The sequence below is a fragment of the Cyprinus carpio genome, chromosome A12 (genome assembly GCF_018340385.1).
Source record: "Cyprinus carpio isolate SPL01 chromosome A12, ASM1834038v1, whole genome shotgun sequence".
NCBI lineage: Eukaryota > Metazoa > Chordata > Actinopteri > Cypriniformes > Cyprinidae > Cyprinus > Cyprinus carpio.
Window position 1 is genome coordinate 25,696,809 of NC_056583.1, and position 20,058 is coordinate 25,716,866.

The 20,058-nt window shown below is 32.8% G+C and overlaps 1 protein-coding gene across 2 annotated transcripts in view; it reads right to left on the reverse strand.

Moving 5' to 3' along the window:
- LOC109078788 (A disintegrin and metalloproteinase with thrombospondin motifs 14) overlaps positions 1-20,058 on the reverse strand; it is a 48,252-nt gene that overhangs the window by 11,311 nt on the left and 16,883 nt on the right. Inside the window, exons 5-10 of one of the 2 annotated variants that reach the window (XM_042768187.1) lie at positions 14,628-14,711; positions 10,128-10,275; positions 4,309-4,414; positions 1,988-2,131; positions 1,079-1,211; positions 789-902 (exon numbers count right to left, since the gene is read on the reverse strand). In XM_042768187.1, coding sequence (XP_042624121.1) covers positions 789-902; positions 1,079-1,211; positions 1,988-2,131; positions 4,309-4,414; positions 10,128-10,275; positions 14,628-14,711 — 729 coding nt within the window. Of the gene's footprint in view, positions 1-788; positions 903-1,078; positions 1,212-1,987; positions 2,132-4,308; positions 4,415-10,118; positions 10,276-14,627; positions 14,712-20,058 lie in introns of both variants that reach the window. The other variant, XM_042768186.1, reaches the window with a different exon arrangement.

Sequence of the window (20,058 nt, forward strand, 5' to 3'; positions counted from 1 at the left end):
CAATTATGAGATTAAAATATCAGTGATATTGTTCAATTATGAGATTAAAATATCAATGAAATTGTTCAATTATGAGATTAAAATATCAGTGATATTGTTCAATTATGAGGTTAAAATATCAATGGAAATTTTTTTTATTTATGAGTTTAAAATATCATTGATATTGTTCAATTATGTGGTTAAAATATCAATGCTATTGTTTACGTAAGAGATTAAAATATCAATGTTATTGTTTAATTATGAGGTTATAATATTAATGACTACTGTTCAATTATGAGATTAAAATATCAATGGCTATTGTTTACTTGAGAGATTAAAATATCAATGTTATTGTTCAATTAAGAGGCTATTGTTCAAGTAAGAGATTTAAATATCAAAGGCTATTGTTCAATTATGAGATTAAATAGTAGTTATTGTTCAAGTGAGAGATTAAATATTGATCTATTAAGAGATTAAATATTAGTTTGTTTTGTTCTATGCAACATTAAGTAATTTGAAAACGAATATATGATCAGTAGTCACAGATGAAAGTCTGATGCTCGCAAACACACCCAATTAATAAAGTAATTAAGGGATTTAGAAAATAGACAGTTTCGTTCCAAGAGCAAATAGCTGGCTGCAAAGTGTCTGGTGCGAGTTTGACATTTTCCAAATGCTGATTTCTCCAGAGCGAAGTCTTTTTTTTGAGCCAACTGAATATACAAGCTAATTGTAAAGGTTTTGTGAGAAATGCGATATACCAATTTCATTCAGTTTGGTCACGTTGACAAGAATCACCACAGTCTCACCTTTCCCGGCGCACACTCCGTCCCGTCGACCGGCGGGCCCTTCTTGGTCTTACAGAAGTACTGATTGTCAGGATGACTGCACCACAGCTGCTTACACGGGTCATACGTACGGAACTAGAGGATGAGAAAAGATATTTCATCAAAATGCAATAGGTTTCTCCTGATTTAGCTCTGCAGATGCACAATACCCAAGCTAATTCTTCCCATCTCATCGTAAGCTGCATGAACTTGAGTCTATATTCACAAAATCAGAACTAAATATAGAGAAAGAAAGATGCTTGAGGACTTACGGCGGTGCACATCTTATACCCCACACCGAAATCAAAGCGGCACTGCTCATCCATGGAGTAATTTATCCCGGGAAGCTCTGTGAGTTTGGGCCATTTCAGCTCAAATGGATCATCCAGAAGACAGTCGTATGAGCTGAAAAAAATACAGCGGTTTGGGGAAGGCTTATCAATGCACTGCACTTCATTCAAAACATACAAATGCTGTCCTGATTCACACTCATCCTGCATGGAATTTTTTTTTTTACACCATTTTTCATTTTGTGGTCCAAAAAACAAATAAAGGTATACGGCATTAAAACAACACCAGGTTGAGTAACAAATTACTGAATTTTCATTTTGGGGTGAATTGTCCCTTTAAGAGATTTAAATATCAATGCTATAATAAAATAAGAGATTCAAATATAAATGGCTATTGTTCACTTAAGATATTAAACTATCAATAACTAATGTTCAATTAAAAAATGTAAAAAAAACAATGCTATTATTCAATTAAAAATTTTAAAATCAATGCTATTATTCAATTAACAGATTAAAATATCAATGAAAATCAATGAAATAAATAAATTAAGATAAATAAACAACAAAAAAAAACAATAAAAAAATATATTTTAAAATTAAAAAAAAAAAAAAACAAAAATAAAAATTAAAATAGAAATGACAACAATCTAAAATATCAATTAAGAGATTAAATATTAGCGGTTATATAAGAGATGACTTTCTTCTGTTGAGCAACATGAGGGTTTGTACTGTAAGTGTTCAGAGCATCAGATTTAAAGGCATTAATGTCAGTTCTTTCTCTCTGTAGAGATTATGTTACTCATTTTCAGTCTCTACTCATGCTTCAGCTCCCAAATCCTCTTCTGGGATGGATACTGAGGATCAGTGCAGAAGTAAGGAACAGTTTCTTACTGGATGTATCGGTTGAGCTCCTGTTTGCTGCAGCGGGACCAGTGGTAGCGGTGAAACGCGGCCTGGACCAGCGGAGCCATGATGCTGCCCATACTGGTCTCGTCCGAGCAGCGGTTCCCCTGGCCATCATGCTCCATTCCCAGCCTGAAACATTCAACACAATCACCAAACTACTGGTCAGTTTCATCAAACAGAGTGTCCCGTAATGCTGGGAAGATTCATTTTAGTGAATCGGTTCATTTCAACTACATAATGACTCACTGATTCGTTCCTGCACAAAACTTTCTCTGTAGCTTATTTGTAGTGAAATATTTACATGAGTTGTGTATCACTATGTTTTCCAATTAATTTATTATTTGCATTTAGCATTAATTTGTGATCAAATGCTGTCAATTAAATTACGCTACCATTGAAATGTATGGGTAAGATTTTTAAAAACATTTTTCTTGTGTTCACCAAGGCTGCATTTATTAGATTAAAAATACTGTAGAAACAGTGAAATATTATTACAACTTAAAATAACTGTTTTCTACGTAAATATATATTAAAAAGTAATTTATTTCTGTAATCAAAGCTGTATTTTCAGCATCATTACTCCAGTCTTCAATGTCACATGATTCTTCAGAAATAATTGTAATATGTTGATTATAAAATGCTTTGATGAATAGAAAGTTCAAAACAATTTTAAGTAGAAATGTTTTGTAACATTATAAACACCTTTACTGTCACTTTTGATCAATTGAAAGCATCCTAAAAATTTTAAATGTAAAAATAAATTTTGATTGATAGTTTATATATATTCTAATAGTTAGAGATATATAACGTTTTTACTGTCTTAAATAGCTTTAAAGTCGACATTACTTTATTAATTCATGTTACCGGTCTTATGAATGATTCATTAGTGCAAATTAAAAAAAATAAATTCAGCTGACATTAATCCACCTTATTTAATATAGAGACATATTTCACCATCTAAACGATTTATCATCAATAAAACTAAAAAGTCTGAACCTACTGTGTACAGTTCTGTTCATTCAGTATTCTGATTTATTCAGAAATACGTCAGATTATGGAAGTAAAGTGGTTGGTAAAAGTGTTTATGTTGACTTTAAACTATGTGCAGCTTGCAGCCTGATAATGTAAGTCTTAAACATTTCCAGAAGTGCAGGAACCTCCAACTATAAGCAGATCTTTTCTGCATGTAGAGTCACGAGTGAGACAAGACTGGATTCTGCTGACATCATGAATTCTCTGTGAAACAAGAGCTCTGCAGCTCATGTGACTGTTGTCAGTGTTCATAGAGACACAACAAATATTAAATCTGCAGTCATCGCTGATGAATCACATAACGAGGAAACAGACCACAGTGAGGAACAGCAGATGATTCATGTCTGTTCTCCAAAAGGAGTTACTTAAGACCTGGAATGAACTGGAAAATATAAAACATCTTGCAAAAGGAGGCAGTCTTTATCACGGCAGAGCTCTGTCCTACAGGGGGTGCTATTGAGCAGCTTATATGAGCATTACATGTTCATACAATGTTTATGATCATAATGCAATGGGCACGCTGAGCAATTTCACATTTCTTTCTGCATATAAAAGATGCCACACTGAATGATTCCTCATAAACTGGCTGAATGAGCAGCAATAATCCACAAGAAATCCACAGCACTCCAGTCCATCAGTTAACATCTGGAGAAGACAAAAGATGAAACAAATCCAGCATTAAGATGTTTTTGTACTGTTTAAACTGTAATTCATCATTTCATACATCTCTCCTCAATCAAACCAGAACACTTTTTCACTGGAGGAAGTGTTATTATGGATTATAGACTCTATGTATTTGACTTAAAAACGTCTTAATGCTGGATGTGTTTCAGCTTTTGTCTTCTCCAGATGTTAACTGATGTACTGGAGTGCTGTGGATTACTTGTGGATTATTGTGATGTTTTTATCAGCTGTTTGGACTCTCATTCTGACGGCACCCATTCACTGCAGAGCATCCATTGATGAGACACTGATGCAATGCTACATTTCTACAAATCTGATGAAGAAACAAACTCATCCTAATCTCGGAAGATCTGAGCGTGAGAACATTTTGAGCAAATTTTCAGTTTTGGCTCACCTATTCATGTAATTACCGCCAATACAAATTTGCATATTAAATAACACACCACTAACTCAAAGCTTTACTGCAAATTACATCTCGTAAACATGATCATTCTAAAAAAGGCAGCAGCCATCGTACCGTGCTTCACCTATACAACCCAAATCATTAAAACATGTACATATTCGAGACTGAAAAGCAGATGTACACTTACACGTGTCCGGTTTCGTGCGCCACCACAAAGGCAGAGGAAAAGCCGTCTTCGTGGTTGAGCGTGCAGCTCCGCAGCGGGTGGCACATGCCTGTTACCGGGGCGTAACCTGGGCGACAGAGATCAAAGAGAAACGATGATGAACTGGAATGCGGGACGTTCTAGAAGTCAGATCAGAGCCATGTGAGTTTCATTTGGAAAGTCTAAGAGTCCTTCACCGTCAAATCAAACACATCAAAGCACACCACGTGGACACGCAGCTCAAAAACTCTCTGACACAATCACTTCACTGTTTCAATAGCAATGGCAATTCTTCACTTTAAATACGTTTTTTTTTTTTTTTCAAAAATGAACCCAATGCATGTTTTTCTTGCTCTGTTCCAAAACTAAGTGAGCTGTCGGACAAACAGGATTTCATTATGAAGGTTAGTCCAAAAGATATCACGCCGCATTCAATCATAGCTTCTTTTGGCCAAATACTGAAGCTCTGCATGTATTCCTCATCAACAGCACAGTCCCATAATGCATTGTGACAAGCTCTGTCAAAAATGTTTCTTCTACACATACACTACTGTTCAAAAGTTTAGGTCAGTCTCTTCTGCTCACAAAGGCTGCTTTTATTTGATCAAAAATACAGTAAAATTTGGATATATTATTAAAATGTAAAAAAGCTGTTTTCTGTGTGAATATATATGAAAATGTAATTTATTGGAGTGATCAAAGCTTAAATATTTTTGATCAACTTAATGCATCCTTGATGAATAAAGGTATTAATTTCCTTCAAAAAAAAAAAAAAAAAAATCGTACTGTCCCCAAATTAAAATTGTAGTGTATATTTCATTCATCATCATAAAATATAAATAAAAGTAGTTTAATAAAATAAAAAATAAAAATGATATTAACATTGGTGCAATTTGAGAGTCTACACACTGAAAAATGAAACAAAGATTGTTGAAAAAATTTTCTAGACATTTTTTTCTTTCAGTTTTTTTCTATATGTGTCCCTGGAGCACAAAGCAGTCTTAAGTCTCTGGGGTATATTTGTAGCAATAGCCAAAAATACATTGTATGGGTCAAAATTATAGATTTTTTTTTTTTATGCCAAAAATCATTAGGATATTAAGTAAAGATCATGTTCCATGAAGATATTTAGTAAATTTCCTACCGTAAATATGTAAAAACTTAATTTTTGATTAGTAATATGCATTGCTAAGAACTTCATTTGAACAACTTTAAAGATGATTTTCTCAATATTTAGATTTTTTTGCACCCTCAGATTCCAGATTTTCAAATAGTTGTATCTCAGACAAATATTGTCCTCCTAACAAACCATACATCAATGATAAGCTTATTTATTCAGCTTTCAGATGATGTATTACTCTCAATTTCGAAAAACTGACCCTTATGATTTTGTGGTCCAGGGTCACATATGTGCAGCTTAGCTCAGATTTTTACAAGTTCTCCACCGTAGCCTCCATGTAGAAGCGCACAAGCAGCTTCACCGATCAATCCCACACAACCATTAGCCACATTTAACAGGACAAACACCACAGAAAGCACAACACAGACAGAGACCGACGCTCGATCAAGAGATGTGCAGTGCTAGAGCTTTAGTGTAGCTGAGCTGCTCCGGAAGCTTAAGCCAGTCTAGGCTCTTTTTAATGAAACGTTCATGCTATTGAAATCACCGACAGTCTTTGGCATGCAGGTGAAAAGCAGAAGATGCAGATTATGAGAAGCTTATGAAGCATTCGGTCTTTTAATGCCTGTTGTAAAAGCATCAGTAACAGCTAGCATCATTTGATCACACATTTAACACTAGTGATATTCTGCTGCTCATCAGCCAAGTAGGTTTTATTGGATTTTTTACATAACCAGAACAACAACTAAAAAAATCAAACATGTATTTAGCCAGAGAAGGGTTGCATAAGAAAACAAGCTGCTACAGTAGCAGAGCCGTTTATCTGACGTCAGATAAATGTCCTCCAGGTGAATGCAGCTTTGCATTGCTCTGGAAAAGCGTTGCGTCTGGCAGCAGTGCTGTAATCACAGGGTATTAGATGACATTCATCCATGATATCGTGACTGATATTAAAGCGCTGCCGCATGAAGATGGTTCACACAGGATAGTTCTGATTTCTCTACGTGTTTGCCCTCTAACAATCATAAACATGTTGTCATAAAGTAATATAAATAAACAAAAAACCTGAACCTTTTGTACAGCATGTCAGGAAGACCTTTTTTTTTTTTTGCAAGTGTTGCTTGCATTTGTCATTCTCAACCATTCAATGCAATTATAATTGTAAAATAAATAAATAAATATAATGGTGTGTGTATATATATATATATATATATATACAGTATACACACACATACTCTCTCTCTCTCTAAATTTATTTGAAATATATATATATAAATAATAAAGTATTATTATATGTAATTGTTTATTATTGTTGTTTACATGTATAATAAAAGTATTATAAAAAATAATATTATATAATAAAACAAGATATTATAAAATATTAAAATTATATACTGATACATATATTAAAACACCCAAATGAGTGTTTATTGCTAGAAAATAATGAAAAATAGTTATATATATGTATATATAATACCATATATATACATATATAATATAGTGATAAATGTGAAAATATTTTTTCGCACTTTTTTATTATTGTATAATATATTATGACCATATATCTGTGCATGTGGTGTATATATATATATATATATATATATATATATATATATATATATATATATATATATATATAGAATAACATAATTAAAACATACTATATATTAAAAGCTAACTACAAAACAACATTTTCTCATAAAAAAGGACCTAAACTATATACTGTGTATAAATTGTTTATTGCTAAAAAATAATATATATAAAAAAAACACAAATTATGTTTTTATATGTATTCAGATAACTTTTCGTAACGTTGCAAAAAAGCTCATATAATATATATATATATATATATATATATATATATAAACACGTAACATTTAGTTTCATTCCCTGAGGAAGATCTTCTGAAGATGAAGCGCCTCCTTTCACTGAAAGTTTATTGAAAAAAGAAGAGCGATTTCACAGCTATAAAACGAGTTTCCCTGATCCTTTTCCAAACCACGCTGCTCCAGGTCCTTCCAGTTATCGCTCGACTCCATGCGCCAGCAGCAGGAGATCCACACCAACACCAGGCTTCAGAGCACCTTCAGTCATGAGCGTTACTGTAAGCATGCATCTATATTTGGGCTCTGAATGAGGGTTAAAGCTTGGGACGGGAGTGTGATGTTTGCCCTCGGGGTAAAAGGTTACAGTTTTTTCAACACCACTGCGGTGTTATGAGCACAACAGAGACCGTGGCGTAGCAACAGCAGACGTGAGACACACAGAACAGGTATTACTGACTGTCTTTAAACATCACACAAGGATCACGAAACCTAAACACACATCCATCAGAAACAAGTGCCTTAACTTCAGAAAGACTGAGTGACAGGAGCACGACTGAGAGTCAAACACAGGACAATCGCAAAAACAAGAGTATTCCTAGAGTGTCACTGCATACGATCAAGATATTAAATCAAGAGTCATTTATTGTAGAAGATGCCCAAACACAGTTTCTAAGCTTAGAGGATGTTTGTTCAGTTTGAAATCCTAAAACAGCAGATACAATGTTGAAGAAAGTCAGTTTTGTGTTCGTTTGGGGTTCATGTGATTCTCTACATCTATTAAAATCACCAAAACACCAGCTGATTCAAACACACTGAGACTTCAGCAAGCACGAGGAGCAGTGACGTTAACAAAGAGAAAAAGTCCCGTGCTGCCAAGATGGTGATGACCCGCTCCACCCACTTTAGGCTTCAAAAATGATCTTCAGAAACCTACAGGTGACGAAGGTTTGTAAAGTCATAGTCGAGATACAAAAAAGTCACATGGTGACGTAGGCTGAGCCTCGAGTATAACAGACACACTAGCTCAGCCATCGACAAAAAACTCCCTTTCCAGGAGATACAAAACCAGTCATAAGGGTCATTTTTTTTTTAAAAATTGCGATTTATGCATCATCTGAAAGCTGAATAAATAATCTCTCCATTGATGTATGGTTTGTTAGGAGGACAATATTTGTCTGAGATACAACTATTTGAAAATCTGGAATCTGAGGGAGCAAAAAAATCTAAATATTGAGAAAAATCATCTTTAAAGTTGTTCAAATGAAGTTCTTAGCAATGCATATTACTAATCAAAAATTAAGTTTTAATATGTTTACAGTAGGAAATTTACAAAATATCTTCATGGAACATGATCTTTACTTAATATCCTAATGATTTTTGACATAACAGAAAAATCTTTAATTTTGACCCATACTATGTATTTTTGGCTATTACTTGAAGTGGTCTCTTTCCTTGCACCACCATAACAAACAAAAAGTTGATCTGTGCTCTGAAGATGAACTGTAGCGGTCACATAGCCCTTCAGAGACCGGAGGCTGAGCTAGTGTGTCTATTATACTCGAGGATTTTATACTACGTGACTTTTTTGGTGTTATCTCGACCTATTGAGCTGGTTAAGCGTGGTTAAGCACTGCCTCTGGTGGTCAGGAGGAATGAAACAGAACTGTGTTGACACAGTGTTAAAAAAAGTTACGTAAAAATTACTTACAAAAACTTAACTAAAATATTTTTTCAGAAAATGTAAAAATAAAAAATCATATAAAATCCTATTCAAAATATTAACATAAATATTAATATTAAAACAGCACTGCCTCACACAGATCAAACACCAAAATTCAAATTTCAAATTAAATTCAATTTCCACAAAACCCATTTAGGAACACTTGACAAAACAAAGACTAAAACACATTTATCGTTTTAATTTCATCTTATTTACATGAAGCTAACACATATTTGCGAAATAGCAATACACTGCTGTTCTAACTTATTTTATTAATTATGGCTCTAAATCATAGTAGACTCAATATTTAATGTGACGTGAATAAAAACGAGACTATGACAGATAGATGTACAGTCAGCCAGTGTCTCATTTTTGTGTTTTCTGATTATTGTATTTTTTTGCATGCATTTTCAGTGTTTCATCAGTTGATTAACACTAAGCTACACAACAGCACGACCCTCTGAAGAGACTGTAAATCTGTCACTCACAGACTCGTTCTTACTTCCACCAAATTAAATTTTCCATCTATCCTGAGTCTAAGATATCTAGTTATCCAACTACAACCACTACTACTACTGAAGATTATTTTAGCTACTTATTTTAAAAAGCACATCACCAAAAAAATGAATATTCTGTTATCATTTGCTCACCTTCAGTTGACGGTACCCATTGACTTCCAAATACTATAATCAATTGTTTGATTAGTAACATTCAACAAAATAACTTCTTTTAAATTCAACGGAAGAAAGAAACTAATACAGGTTTGTAACAAATTGAGGGTGAGGAAATGATGATAGATTGCATGCAAGAATAACTTCAACATTATGAAACACCGAGCTACCTAGACAGGAAACTTTTTAACTAAAAGACTAGGAATATTAGTACTTTTGAGAGTGCACAGTTATTAATAAAGATGTTTTCTTTTCCTCTACATGCCAAAAACTCTCCTTCGCAACGCGGCGGTCGAAGAGTATTTTTGGTTGCTAGAGGTTGACACCGATGCCCAGAGTCAGGAATTAGATTAGCTCCTGACCGATGTCCCGGGCATCTCGATGCCAACCGTTAGAGAACAGAAGCAGAAAGTAGCACTTACTCTGCACAGCCTCGATCGAGAGAAACACAGTACCTTGCATACCTGCGGGACCAAAATCTTGCCTGGTGAGGAAGATAGCGTGGTCGTGATGCTCGGCGTGCTCGGGGTCGAGCCTCTGCTGGGTGTTTGCCCAGCGGCACACCTGCTCCAGACTCCGGGACGGATTCCCGCGCTCAATCAGGCTGATGGACTGGAAACACACAAAACAACAGACCAGAAAAAAACATATTAGACCGGACTGGTTTATAATAGACTACAATGGAGTGCTGTGGATAAAAGCATCTGCTAAATGCATAAACTGCATGTTGTGGCCCAAAAAGGGCGGACTAAGAAATAAATTAAAATAGATAAATAATTACAATTTAGCTATGCATTTAATTGTATATGAGGCTCGGGAGATAAAATTATAATGATCACAATGATCACTAGAGCAGACGCTAAAAAGTGCTGTGAGATCCAGTGTGAAGCTCTTGAATTCAGCGAAGAACACAAATGTGAGCACAGAGCCAGTCATAAGGGAAAACTGTTTTAAATTGAGATTTCTACATCAGCGGAATAAATACGTTTTCCATTGATGTGTGGTTGATTAGGATCTGACAATATTTGTCTGAGATACAACTGTTTGAAAATCTGGAATCTGAATCAAAATACTGAGAAAATCATCTTTAAAGTTGTTCAAATGAATTCTTAGCAATGCATATTACTAATCAGAAATTAAGTTTTGATATATTTACGGTAGGAAATTTACTAAGTATCTTCATGGAGCATGATCTTTACTTAATATCCTAATGATTTTTGGCATAAAAGAAAAATCTATAATTTTGACCCATACAATGTATTTTTGTCTATTGCTACAAATATACCCCAGAGACTTAAAACTGGTTCTGTGCTCCAGGGTCACATATGACTCAGTGATTTAAACTAGTTTAGAGCCGGATGACAAACAGGAGAAACACTGAGCGCAACGATACAATCAGAAGATTTTCTAGTGTTACTATAGTAACACTTCTGTATATTATAATAATATATTACAGATATGTTCATTGAATATAAACCTAACAGAGCACTCAGATCATTAGGATCGAGTCAGTTAGAAATACCAAGGGTTCACACAAAACAAGGGGAGTCCGACTTTAGTTATTATGCCGGCAGCAGTTTTGAATCAGCTTCCAGAAGAGATCAGATGTGCTAAAAACACTAGTCACATTTAAATCTAGACTCAAAACTCATCTGTTTAGCTGTGCATTTATTGAATGAGCACTGTGCGATGTCCGAACTGATTGCACTGTATTTTACATATTCACTGTATTTTATGTAAAATCATTTTCTATTTTTAACCATTTTAAAGTCATTTTAAAGTCAATTTTTAAATCATTTTCAAAAGTTTTAAATTGCTTGTTTTTTTTGTGTACGAAATCTGCTATACAACTGCAGCATGGTATAATGGCATAAATGTGGGATATTCATATTGAATTTCATTATATTATTAATGTAGATATGTATTAAATGAATTAAAGGAGTAATGGAATATAATTACTGTATTTTTTATGATTAAGCTATAGCTGTACACAATTCATAACCTGAATCAACACTGAACTGAGCTGAATAACGACACTATTGACTTAAAAAAATGTGACTTGAATTGACATGACATAAAAAGTAGTATTTTTTTGTATCATTGATATACTATTATATATTTTTTATATTTTAACAAATTTTTATATTTTCTGTTTTCATTGTCTTTTTTAAATTATTTTAGTATTTCAACAAAATAAAATAAGTTAATTTAAGTTTTTAAATATTTTGTTTAGTTTCAGTTCATGTTTTCTTAACTTCAAGTAATGAGAATGTTTTTTATGGTTTTCATTTATTTAAAATTTTAGTATTTTTTTTGTCATTTTAATATATATATATATTTTAATTAATTTAATACTTCAACTTAAAATAAAATAATATAATTTAAGTTTTTTAATATTTTGTTTAGTGTAAGTTCATGTTTTCTTAACTTTATTTATTCTATTTTTATTTATTCTATTTTTTTATAATTAAAAAAAATTAGTACTTCAACTTAAAATAAAATAAAATAATTTAAGTTTTTTAATATTTTGTTTTTCTTCAGTTCATGTTTTCTTAACTTCAAGTAATGAGAATGTTTTTTCATGGTTTTAGTTTTAGTTAACGATAATAATGCTAACGTCAACAAAACTTCCACATAAGATAAACCAGACTACATTAAATACATGCAGTAATAGTAAACATGAACTGCCATAAAGTGTTTTGAATGATTATATATGTGTCTGCCGAACCCTTTCAGTGCTGTGTCTGCAGCAGAACTGGCTGAGAAGCTCCGGTCCAGACCAGACTAAACATAAAAACAAACACGAGCCTGCAGTCTGGACTTCATGCGGTGATCATTACCATACGAGAAACTGAGTGATGCATCAAAGCTTCACTATGATCTGCTTTGCAAACACTCTCCTCTGAAGTCTGTGTGATCACAAAGATGTTTGAATCAAATAACGGATTATGTGCAGTCAGCCGGTCATTATATTATCGCGAAAGAAACCCTGCTGAGATGATTAGTGCCCTGATGCTCCAGCAGAGCGACCGCCTGCACATTCACCGGCTTATTACACCACTGCTGTCCAAAAACAGAGGTACATGGACATGAACTACTGATCTGAGCACCAATTAATTTATCATGTGAGAAGCAGTGTTATTTATAGTATGTATAGATATTTTTAATTAGCTTTTATTAATATATTCAGCTTTCATTTTAATTTTAGTTTAAGTTTTAGTAATTTTACTATGTGCTTTTGTAATTTTTATTAGATTGTTTTAAAGATATATTATTTGTATTATTATTATTATTATTATTTAGCTTTATTTTAACTTCAGTTTTGGTTTTAGTAATTTCAGTATTTTTAGTATTTTGTTTATATTTTCCACTTAATATATATATATATATATATATATATATATATATATATATATATATATATATATATATATATACATACTGTACATACATTTCTATATTAAGTTCATTGGGTTTTCCATCTAATAATTTATTATTATCCTATTTAATTTTTTTAAGATTTATTATTTTAAAATATTATTTAGCTTTATTTTAATTTCTATTAGTTTTAGTAATTTCTTTATTTTTTTATTTTGTTTATATTTTACACTTAATATTTCTATTTTTATATTATTTAATTTTTTTATATTATTTATATTTTTACAAGTTTTAGTAATTCTAGTATTTAATTATACTTATTTTATTTCAGCTAGTTGTCAAGGCAACATGTCTAATTTTAAGTTTATTGGGATTTCCATTTAATATTTTATTATTATTTTATTTCAGAATTATTTTTAATAGATTTTTTTAAGTATTTCTGTTAAGCTTGATTCTAAATTCAGTTTTAGACATTTTTGTATGTTTTTTAGATTTCAATGTATTTAAGGTCATTTTGTTTATTTAGTTTTCGATGTACAGTAATACTTCCATTATTTTATTATAAATTTTTTATATATTATTTCTGAATTATTTTTATTAGATTTGTTTAAAATGTTTCTATTCATATTAATATTTGACATTAAAATATTATGACATAATATATTGTAATACAATGTATGCATAACATATTTATAATACTGTATAATTAATTAATTTTACATAATATGTTAAATAATATATTTGTACTATTTTAACTATTTAATTTGATTAAATTATAATAATTTACCATTGGTTGTCATCCTGAAAAAAAACAACAACAACATTTTCACAATTTAAATAATTGCAAAATACTTATTTATTTTTTATTTTTGGATACCATTAAAAATACATCTTGCATATATTATCCATCTAATGTGGAGAAACTGATTTCTGCACACTTTCTACTTTCTACTTCACTAGATCTTTAAGGGAAAAGGGATAGTTTTAACTCAATACATCTCCACAGTCCTTGTTGCTGCTTTTAAAAAGCGCAGAAAATGTTAAACCGTTGTTTCCTTTCAGTGTATAATGAGGAGGTCTGAAGGTTTGTTCCTTGAACCTCTAAAGGAAAACTATATTTCAATGATGTTGTGTTAACTTGCAAAAGTTTGGCTGATATTTAATCATTCCCCGATAATTTTTGCAATAACATTCAAATCTTTTGCATTCACTTACAAAACGTTTGCGTTTCCCTGATAAATTTTGCATTAACATTCACTTTTTTTAGTTTGGCTTACAAAACTTCTGCATTCCCCCAATTAATTTTGCAATGACGTTTCAATCTTTTGGGTTTACCTGCTTAACTTTTGCATTCTCTTACAAAACTTTTGTCTTTATAACTTTTGTAAATATTGTCAACATTAATTTTTTTTTGGTTTCAAATCTGTAGAAATTATGAATGCTGTGAAAAGCAGATAAAGCTCTGTCTTACATCGGAGACAAGGCACATCTAAACAGCATGAAGAGAGGCTGAGCTCAGACATTTGTGTGGTTTCTGTCTGTACTGAAAATATCTATTAAAAGAAGCGTTTGCGCTGAACGATCACCTGACGATATCCCACCAGGATCATTCTGACCAGCACAATGTTGATGTTGGTTCCCAGAGACTCATCGTGATAGATTTCATCAACCTGTGGACACAGAAAAGAAGGATCTGATGAATAAGAGACTCGACAGAAAATCTGAATCTTAATCGAAATCTACTATAAATCTAAAACTGTGAATGTGTTGCATTTGATGCTTTAAAAAAAAATAATAATAATAATGAAAAACTTAAAAATTACAAGTCGTTTAAAGTGGGAGAAAAGCAAAAAAATATATATATATAAAATATATAACAATTGCCAGGAAAAAATTTACAATAAAAAATTACAATAATAATAAAAGAAATAAAATACACAATAAATAATTAAATAAATATTACTTATTTATTATTTTCTCATATGAGACATCTTAATTTGGCTTGAGTAATTATTTTAAACATTGCAATCCAAACAATGTTTTTCTGGAGCATTGGGTCAGTGTTTGCGGTTATGAAGAAGTCGTTCACATTTAAAGAGTGAACTAGACAAACACAGCCGTCCAAAATCACCAAAGACATGAGAGTCAACACTAATGCAAACAAGTCACGAGTGTAAACGCTCCAGGAATGAACTTGCACGAACAAACAGTACCAAACAGCACTACAGCAATACTGATACATCATAGTACCACCTAAACAAATTATAATTAGACTTTTTATTATTATTATTATTTCTGAAGGAAACATGAAGGATGCATGTCAGTGCAAGATCCGATGCAGTTGTGAACATGTTCTGAGGAGTCCCCAGGTAATTATTTGCATGTCTGAATCCCAAACGTTGCACAGAATTAATTTTAATACTTCGTTTTTGTGGTTTCTTCACAAACAAAAGAGACTGTTTGTTTAGTCTCTCAGGAAGGATGTAGGAAGGTGACTGAATGCTGTTTAATGCCGCGCTACGAGCGTCGTCCTGCAGGTGTGGGAACTGTAACGCAGAGAGTGTGACGTGAAAAACGGCCTGACAAACACAGCTGGAAACACACCGAGACTGTCGAGAGATTTCTGTTTGTGGTGGAACATTATTCTTGAAACCCAGACGCAGCTGAAGGCCTCTGAGACACACGAGCGCGAATCCACATGCTGTTATGTTCGGAAATGACTCATGTTACATATATGTAACACACGCACATGCTGCGTTCTCAGTGTCACCACTAGGGTGCGTTACAGTGAGCTTTCTTCTACGGTACAACGGTCTAATGTCAAGAGGTTTTGTCAACATTAATTGCTTTCAAAAAAAAAATTATTAATTCATTTACTCCACCTCTTTTTTCTGCACGTCACCTAGAAAGATCATTTCTGAAGGATCATGTGACACTGAAGATTGCAGTAATGATGTTGAAAATGTTCGGCTTTGATCACAGAAATAAATTATATTTTACAATATATTCACATAGAAAACAGCTGTTTTAAACTGTAATAATATTTCATAATATTAGTCATTTTACTATATTTTTGATCAAATAAATGCAGCCTTAGTGAGCAAAAGACTTCTTTCAACAACAACAAAAAAAAAAAAACATAATCATTCCAATCATTTTGACCGGTTGCGTATATTATTTCACTCACTCAGAAATTATTTAAGTTTGCATTTGTGTATTTGTGTTTTCTGGCTTTAAAATGAGACCCAAAACCCTGATGCTATTTTATTGAGATACTATTTTAGTTTTTGTTATTTTGAATTACTCTTTGTTTTGTTTTATATTATATATTTGTTTTTTTATTATATTCTGTTCTCATTTAAATTTTAGTAATTTAGTTATGTGTTTTTGTTATTTTTATTATTATTATTATTATTATTATTTATAATTTTTTATTTTATTTTAATATATATAGTTTTCTTTAATTTTAATATCAGTTTTAGTTTTAGTTATTAGTTTTAGTACATGAAGAAAAATAAATGAGAAATGTTGCCTTGGCAGCTAGCTAAAATAATAAAATATTTTATTTTAGTTAAAGTTTACTTTATTAAAATGTTTCATGGGTTTATTTTTAAACCTTGGCAAGGACACATATAAAAAAAAGTTACAAAAACGAAACTAAGAATTCTTTTAAACTCGGTGAAGATTCTGGCGGGAATTTCGTGCAACGTCTTCTTTTTAAAAAAGCATCGCACTTCACCACAGTTTATTATTATGCAATGCCAAAAATGTCTGACCTACAAAAAAAAATGCAGTTTGGGCTCAAAGTCTGACGCGTGGCACGCAGTTAATGAGCCTCCGGTGTGGAATTTAAACAAAACTCAGCGCTGCATCAATCTGGACGTGTTCAATCTCTGCCACATCGTCCGCAAGACATGTCAACACAACCTCAGCTCTGAGCGCACGCAGCCAGAGGGAAAACAGCCGTGATGATTTTTCCACATTTCAGGAAAGACAGAACATTCAAACACTTGATCCTGCAGCCGAGGTCATGGAGTTTACAAATGCATTCTGGTCAAACGCACGGCCGTCGTTTCCTCTCGGCTCTGTTTTTGTGCCTCACGCAGGTTTGGCTCAGTGTGGCTGAAATTTACCAGCGGTGAAGGCTGAAGATCAACCCGTGGAATATGTGTAAGAGAGCACTGGAGAATCAGTTCAGGTTAAATCCTCTTGATAAAATCAAATTTACAGCACATCTGCAATAACACGACTCAAGCTTTGCAGTTTTTCCACTTACTGAAGAGAAAATCCATACAGAACTATCAAAAACTGTCCAAACAAAGCATGATGCACTGAAGTAGAGCTGCACGATTAATTGAAATAAAACCGAAATCACGAAGACTGCATAATAAACATTCGCTGCATGTTTTAAAGTGAAACCATCATCTTCACATAATTGTAATGAGAATGAAAAGTGTAATAAAAATTTGATGGTTTATCATTTGAAAATTATTAAAATAAAACAGCCATAAATATTAGTACTGTGATTTTACAGTTGTAAAATTAAACTTTTTTTTTTTTTTTTGCAGTGAAATAATAGAAAATAGAAAAGTTCTTATTTGTTTTAATTAAGTAGTTCTGGAAAGCATATATATTTTGTATATTTTTATTTAGTAGTAGTAATAATAATAATAGTAATAATAAATCAACCTTATAATACATTTTTATATGTTTATTAAGTAATTATAAATAAATTATATATATATATATATATATATATATATATATATATATATATATATATATATATATATAAAATCACATTTTAAGTCACAACTAATAATTTTATCAGAAAAATCACAATTAGATTTTTTCCTCAAATTGTGCAGGCTTACAAAACCAAATCCTGCACTTGACTCCAAAAAGGCTGAGAAGAAATATCAATAATTCAATAAAACGTTCCGAAGAACAACTTGTGAGCCATCACAGCAATGACACCATGAAGCTTTTCAGCAACAACATCTCTTAACTTGTGCCATTTATACATTATGAGTAATTATAATTAATCACATCCCCACGCGCACTCCGCTAGCCACTTCAGTCACGTCTGATTTAATGAGTTCTGAGGACTCGACTGTCTGAAAAACATCCTATCAAAAGCATTTCTATTCCGGCAACACTCACAAACAGCTTTACATCAGCAATATGACATTTTTAACTAAAATACGAGTCCATAATTCATAATAACACTTCCTGCAGTGAAAAAGTGCATCTCCTGTTGTCTCTCACATCAAAATCCAGACACATATTTGTCTCTCCTGATTCACACCAGAACACTTTTTCACTGAAGGAAGTGTTATTATGGATTATGGACTCGATTATGGATTTGTTTCATCTTTTGTCTTCTCCAGATGTTAACTGATGGACTGGAGTGCTGTGGATTACTTGTGGATTATTGTGATGTTTTTATCAGCTGTTTGGACTCTCATTCTGACGGCACCCATTCACTGCAGAGCATCCATTGATGAAACACTGATGCAGTGCTACATTTCTACAAACAAACTCATCCTGATCTAGGATGAACTGAGTATGAACACATTTAAATTTTTGAGTTAACTATTGCTTTAAGGTACACATTTTACTAAGTTCATGCATTCCCTGGGAAACAAACCCATGAGCTTGGCATTGCTAGAGAGTGTGAGTTATATTTTTATGCAAATATAAAATGCACAAGTGAATCGTTCACGATAAAATCAGGAATGTGCATTAATGTGCAATTCATTTAAGTGGAGTATTGAAGGAGACTGCGTTTTGTTAAACAAATCGAGATATGAAAAACCCGGTTTCTATCCATCTGTCAGCAATGCAACGAACTTTAAACTTCACAACTAGCTAAAAAAAACTCTCCCTCCATCTGCGGCTGTAATTGCGTCTAGGCTTGGGTCGCAGGCTCTGCATGATGCTGACACTTGCCTGAAATGATGCGAGCGGATGTTCAGATCCAGCCTCCTGCAGATTGATGTCAGCGGCAAAGAAGACGTGCAAACGTGAGCGTCTCCTATTTATAAACGTGTTTGCGAATTTACGAGGTGCGACCCTGTCTGACGACCTTCGCGAGAGGCTCGTTTGTGTTTATTTATGGCAAAAGTGAGCTCACCTGCAGCTCTGGAAAGCCGTCTCAGTCTCTACAGGACACACATACACACGTCAGACCATCCGTCACAGGCTAACGTGAACGTCTGACAGCCACCTGCGTATAAAAACACAATTTCTCTGCTCTGACGGAAACATGACAAACCTGCTTGAAATGTACTGACCTCAAATCTAGCTTAATGAGCACTATTTAGCATGTGGCCGCTTATCGAATGTTTTGACTGAGGCTAATCGTCTGATATAAGGAGTAGACTTGTTGAAATCGCTCCTGAATGCTGAACAATGCAGCAGTTCTCTGAAGGTGTTGAGCATCTCTCGCTGGTGCACAGCATCACACCGGCGCAGGACGAAACTGGGCAGTCTCTCAACACATGCAACAACGCAAGCATTGTCCGCAGGCTCTGTTCTGTCCAGAAATCAGTCTCCAGATGGTACGACTCCCACAATGCTGAGCAGAGGAGCTTAACGCAGAGTGGAGAGTGATTTATCTCGCTTCTGCATGCCATACAGAAACCAACAATGATGAAACACAGTTCCTTTATATTGCTAATATACATAGATTTTATTAATTTATTTCAATTCAATCATTTAAATTAGTTTTTTTCTGTTTTTTAAATTATGCGTTTGTTAATTTTATTCCATTCTTTTTAATATGATTTTTTTTTTTTTTTATTGTATCGAGCTTAAATAAAAATGAGAAATGTTTCCTCGGGAATTAGCTTAATTCGATTGCACTTAACATTTCGTTTTTATGAATTCATTTTAATTCAATGAGTTTTTTTCTGGTTTTATTTTCATTTTTAAGTTTGTGTTTGTTATTTTTTATTTGTTTAAATGATGAAGTCGAAAGAAAGCATTTTCTTGTTTTTTTTTAAGCATTGTCTG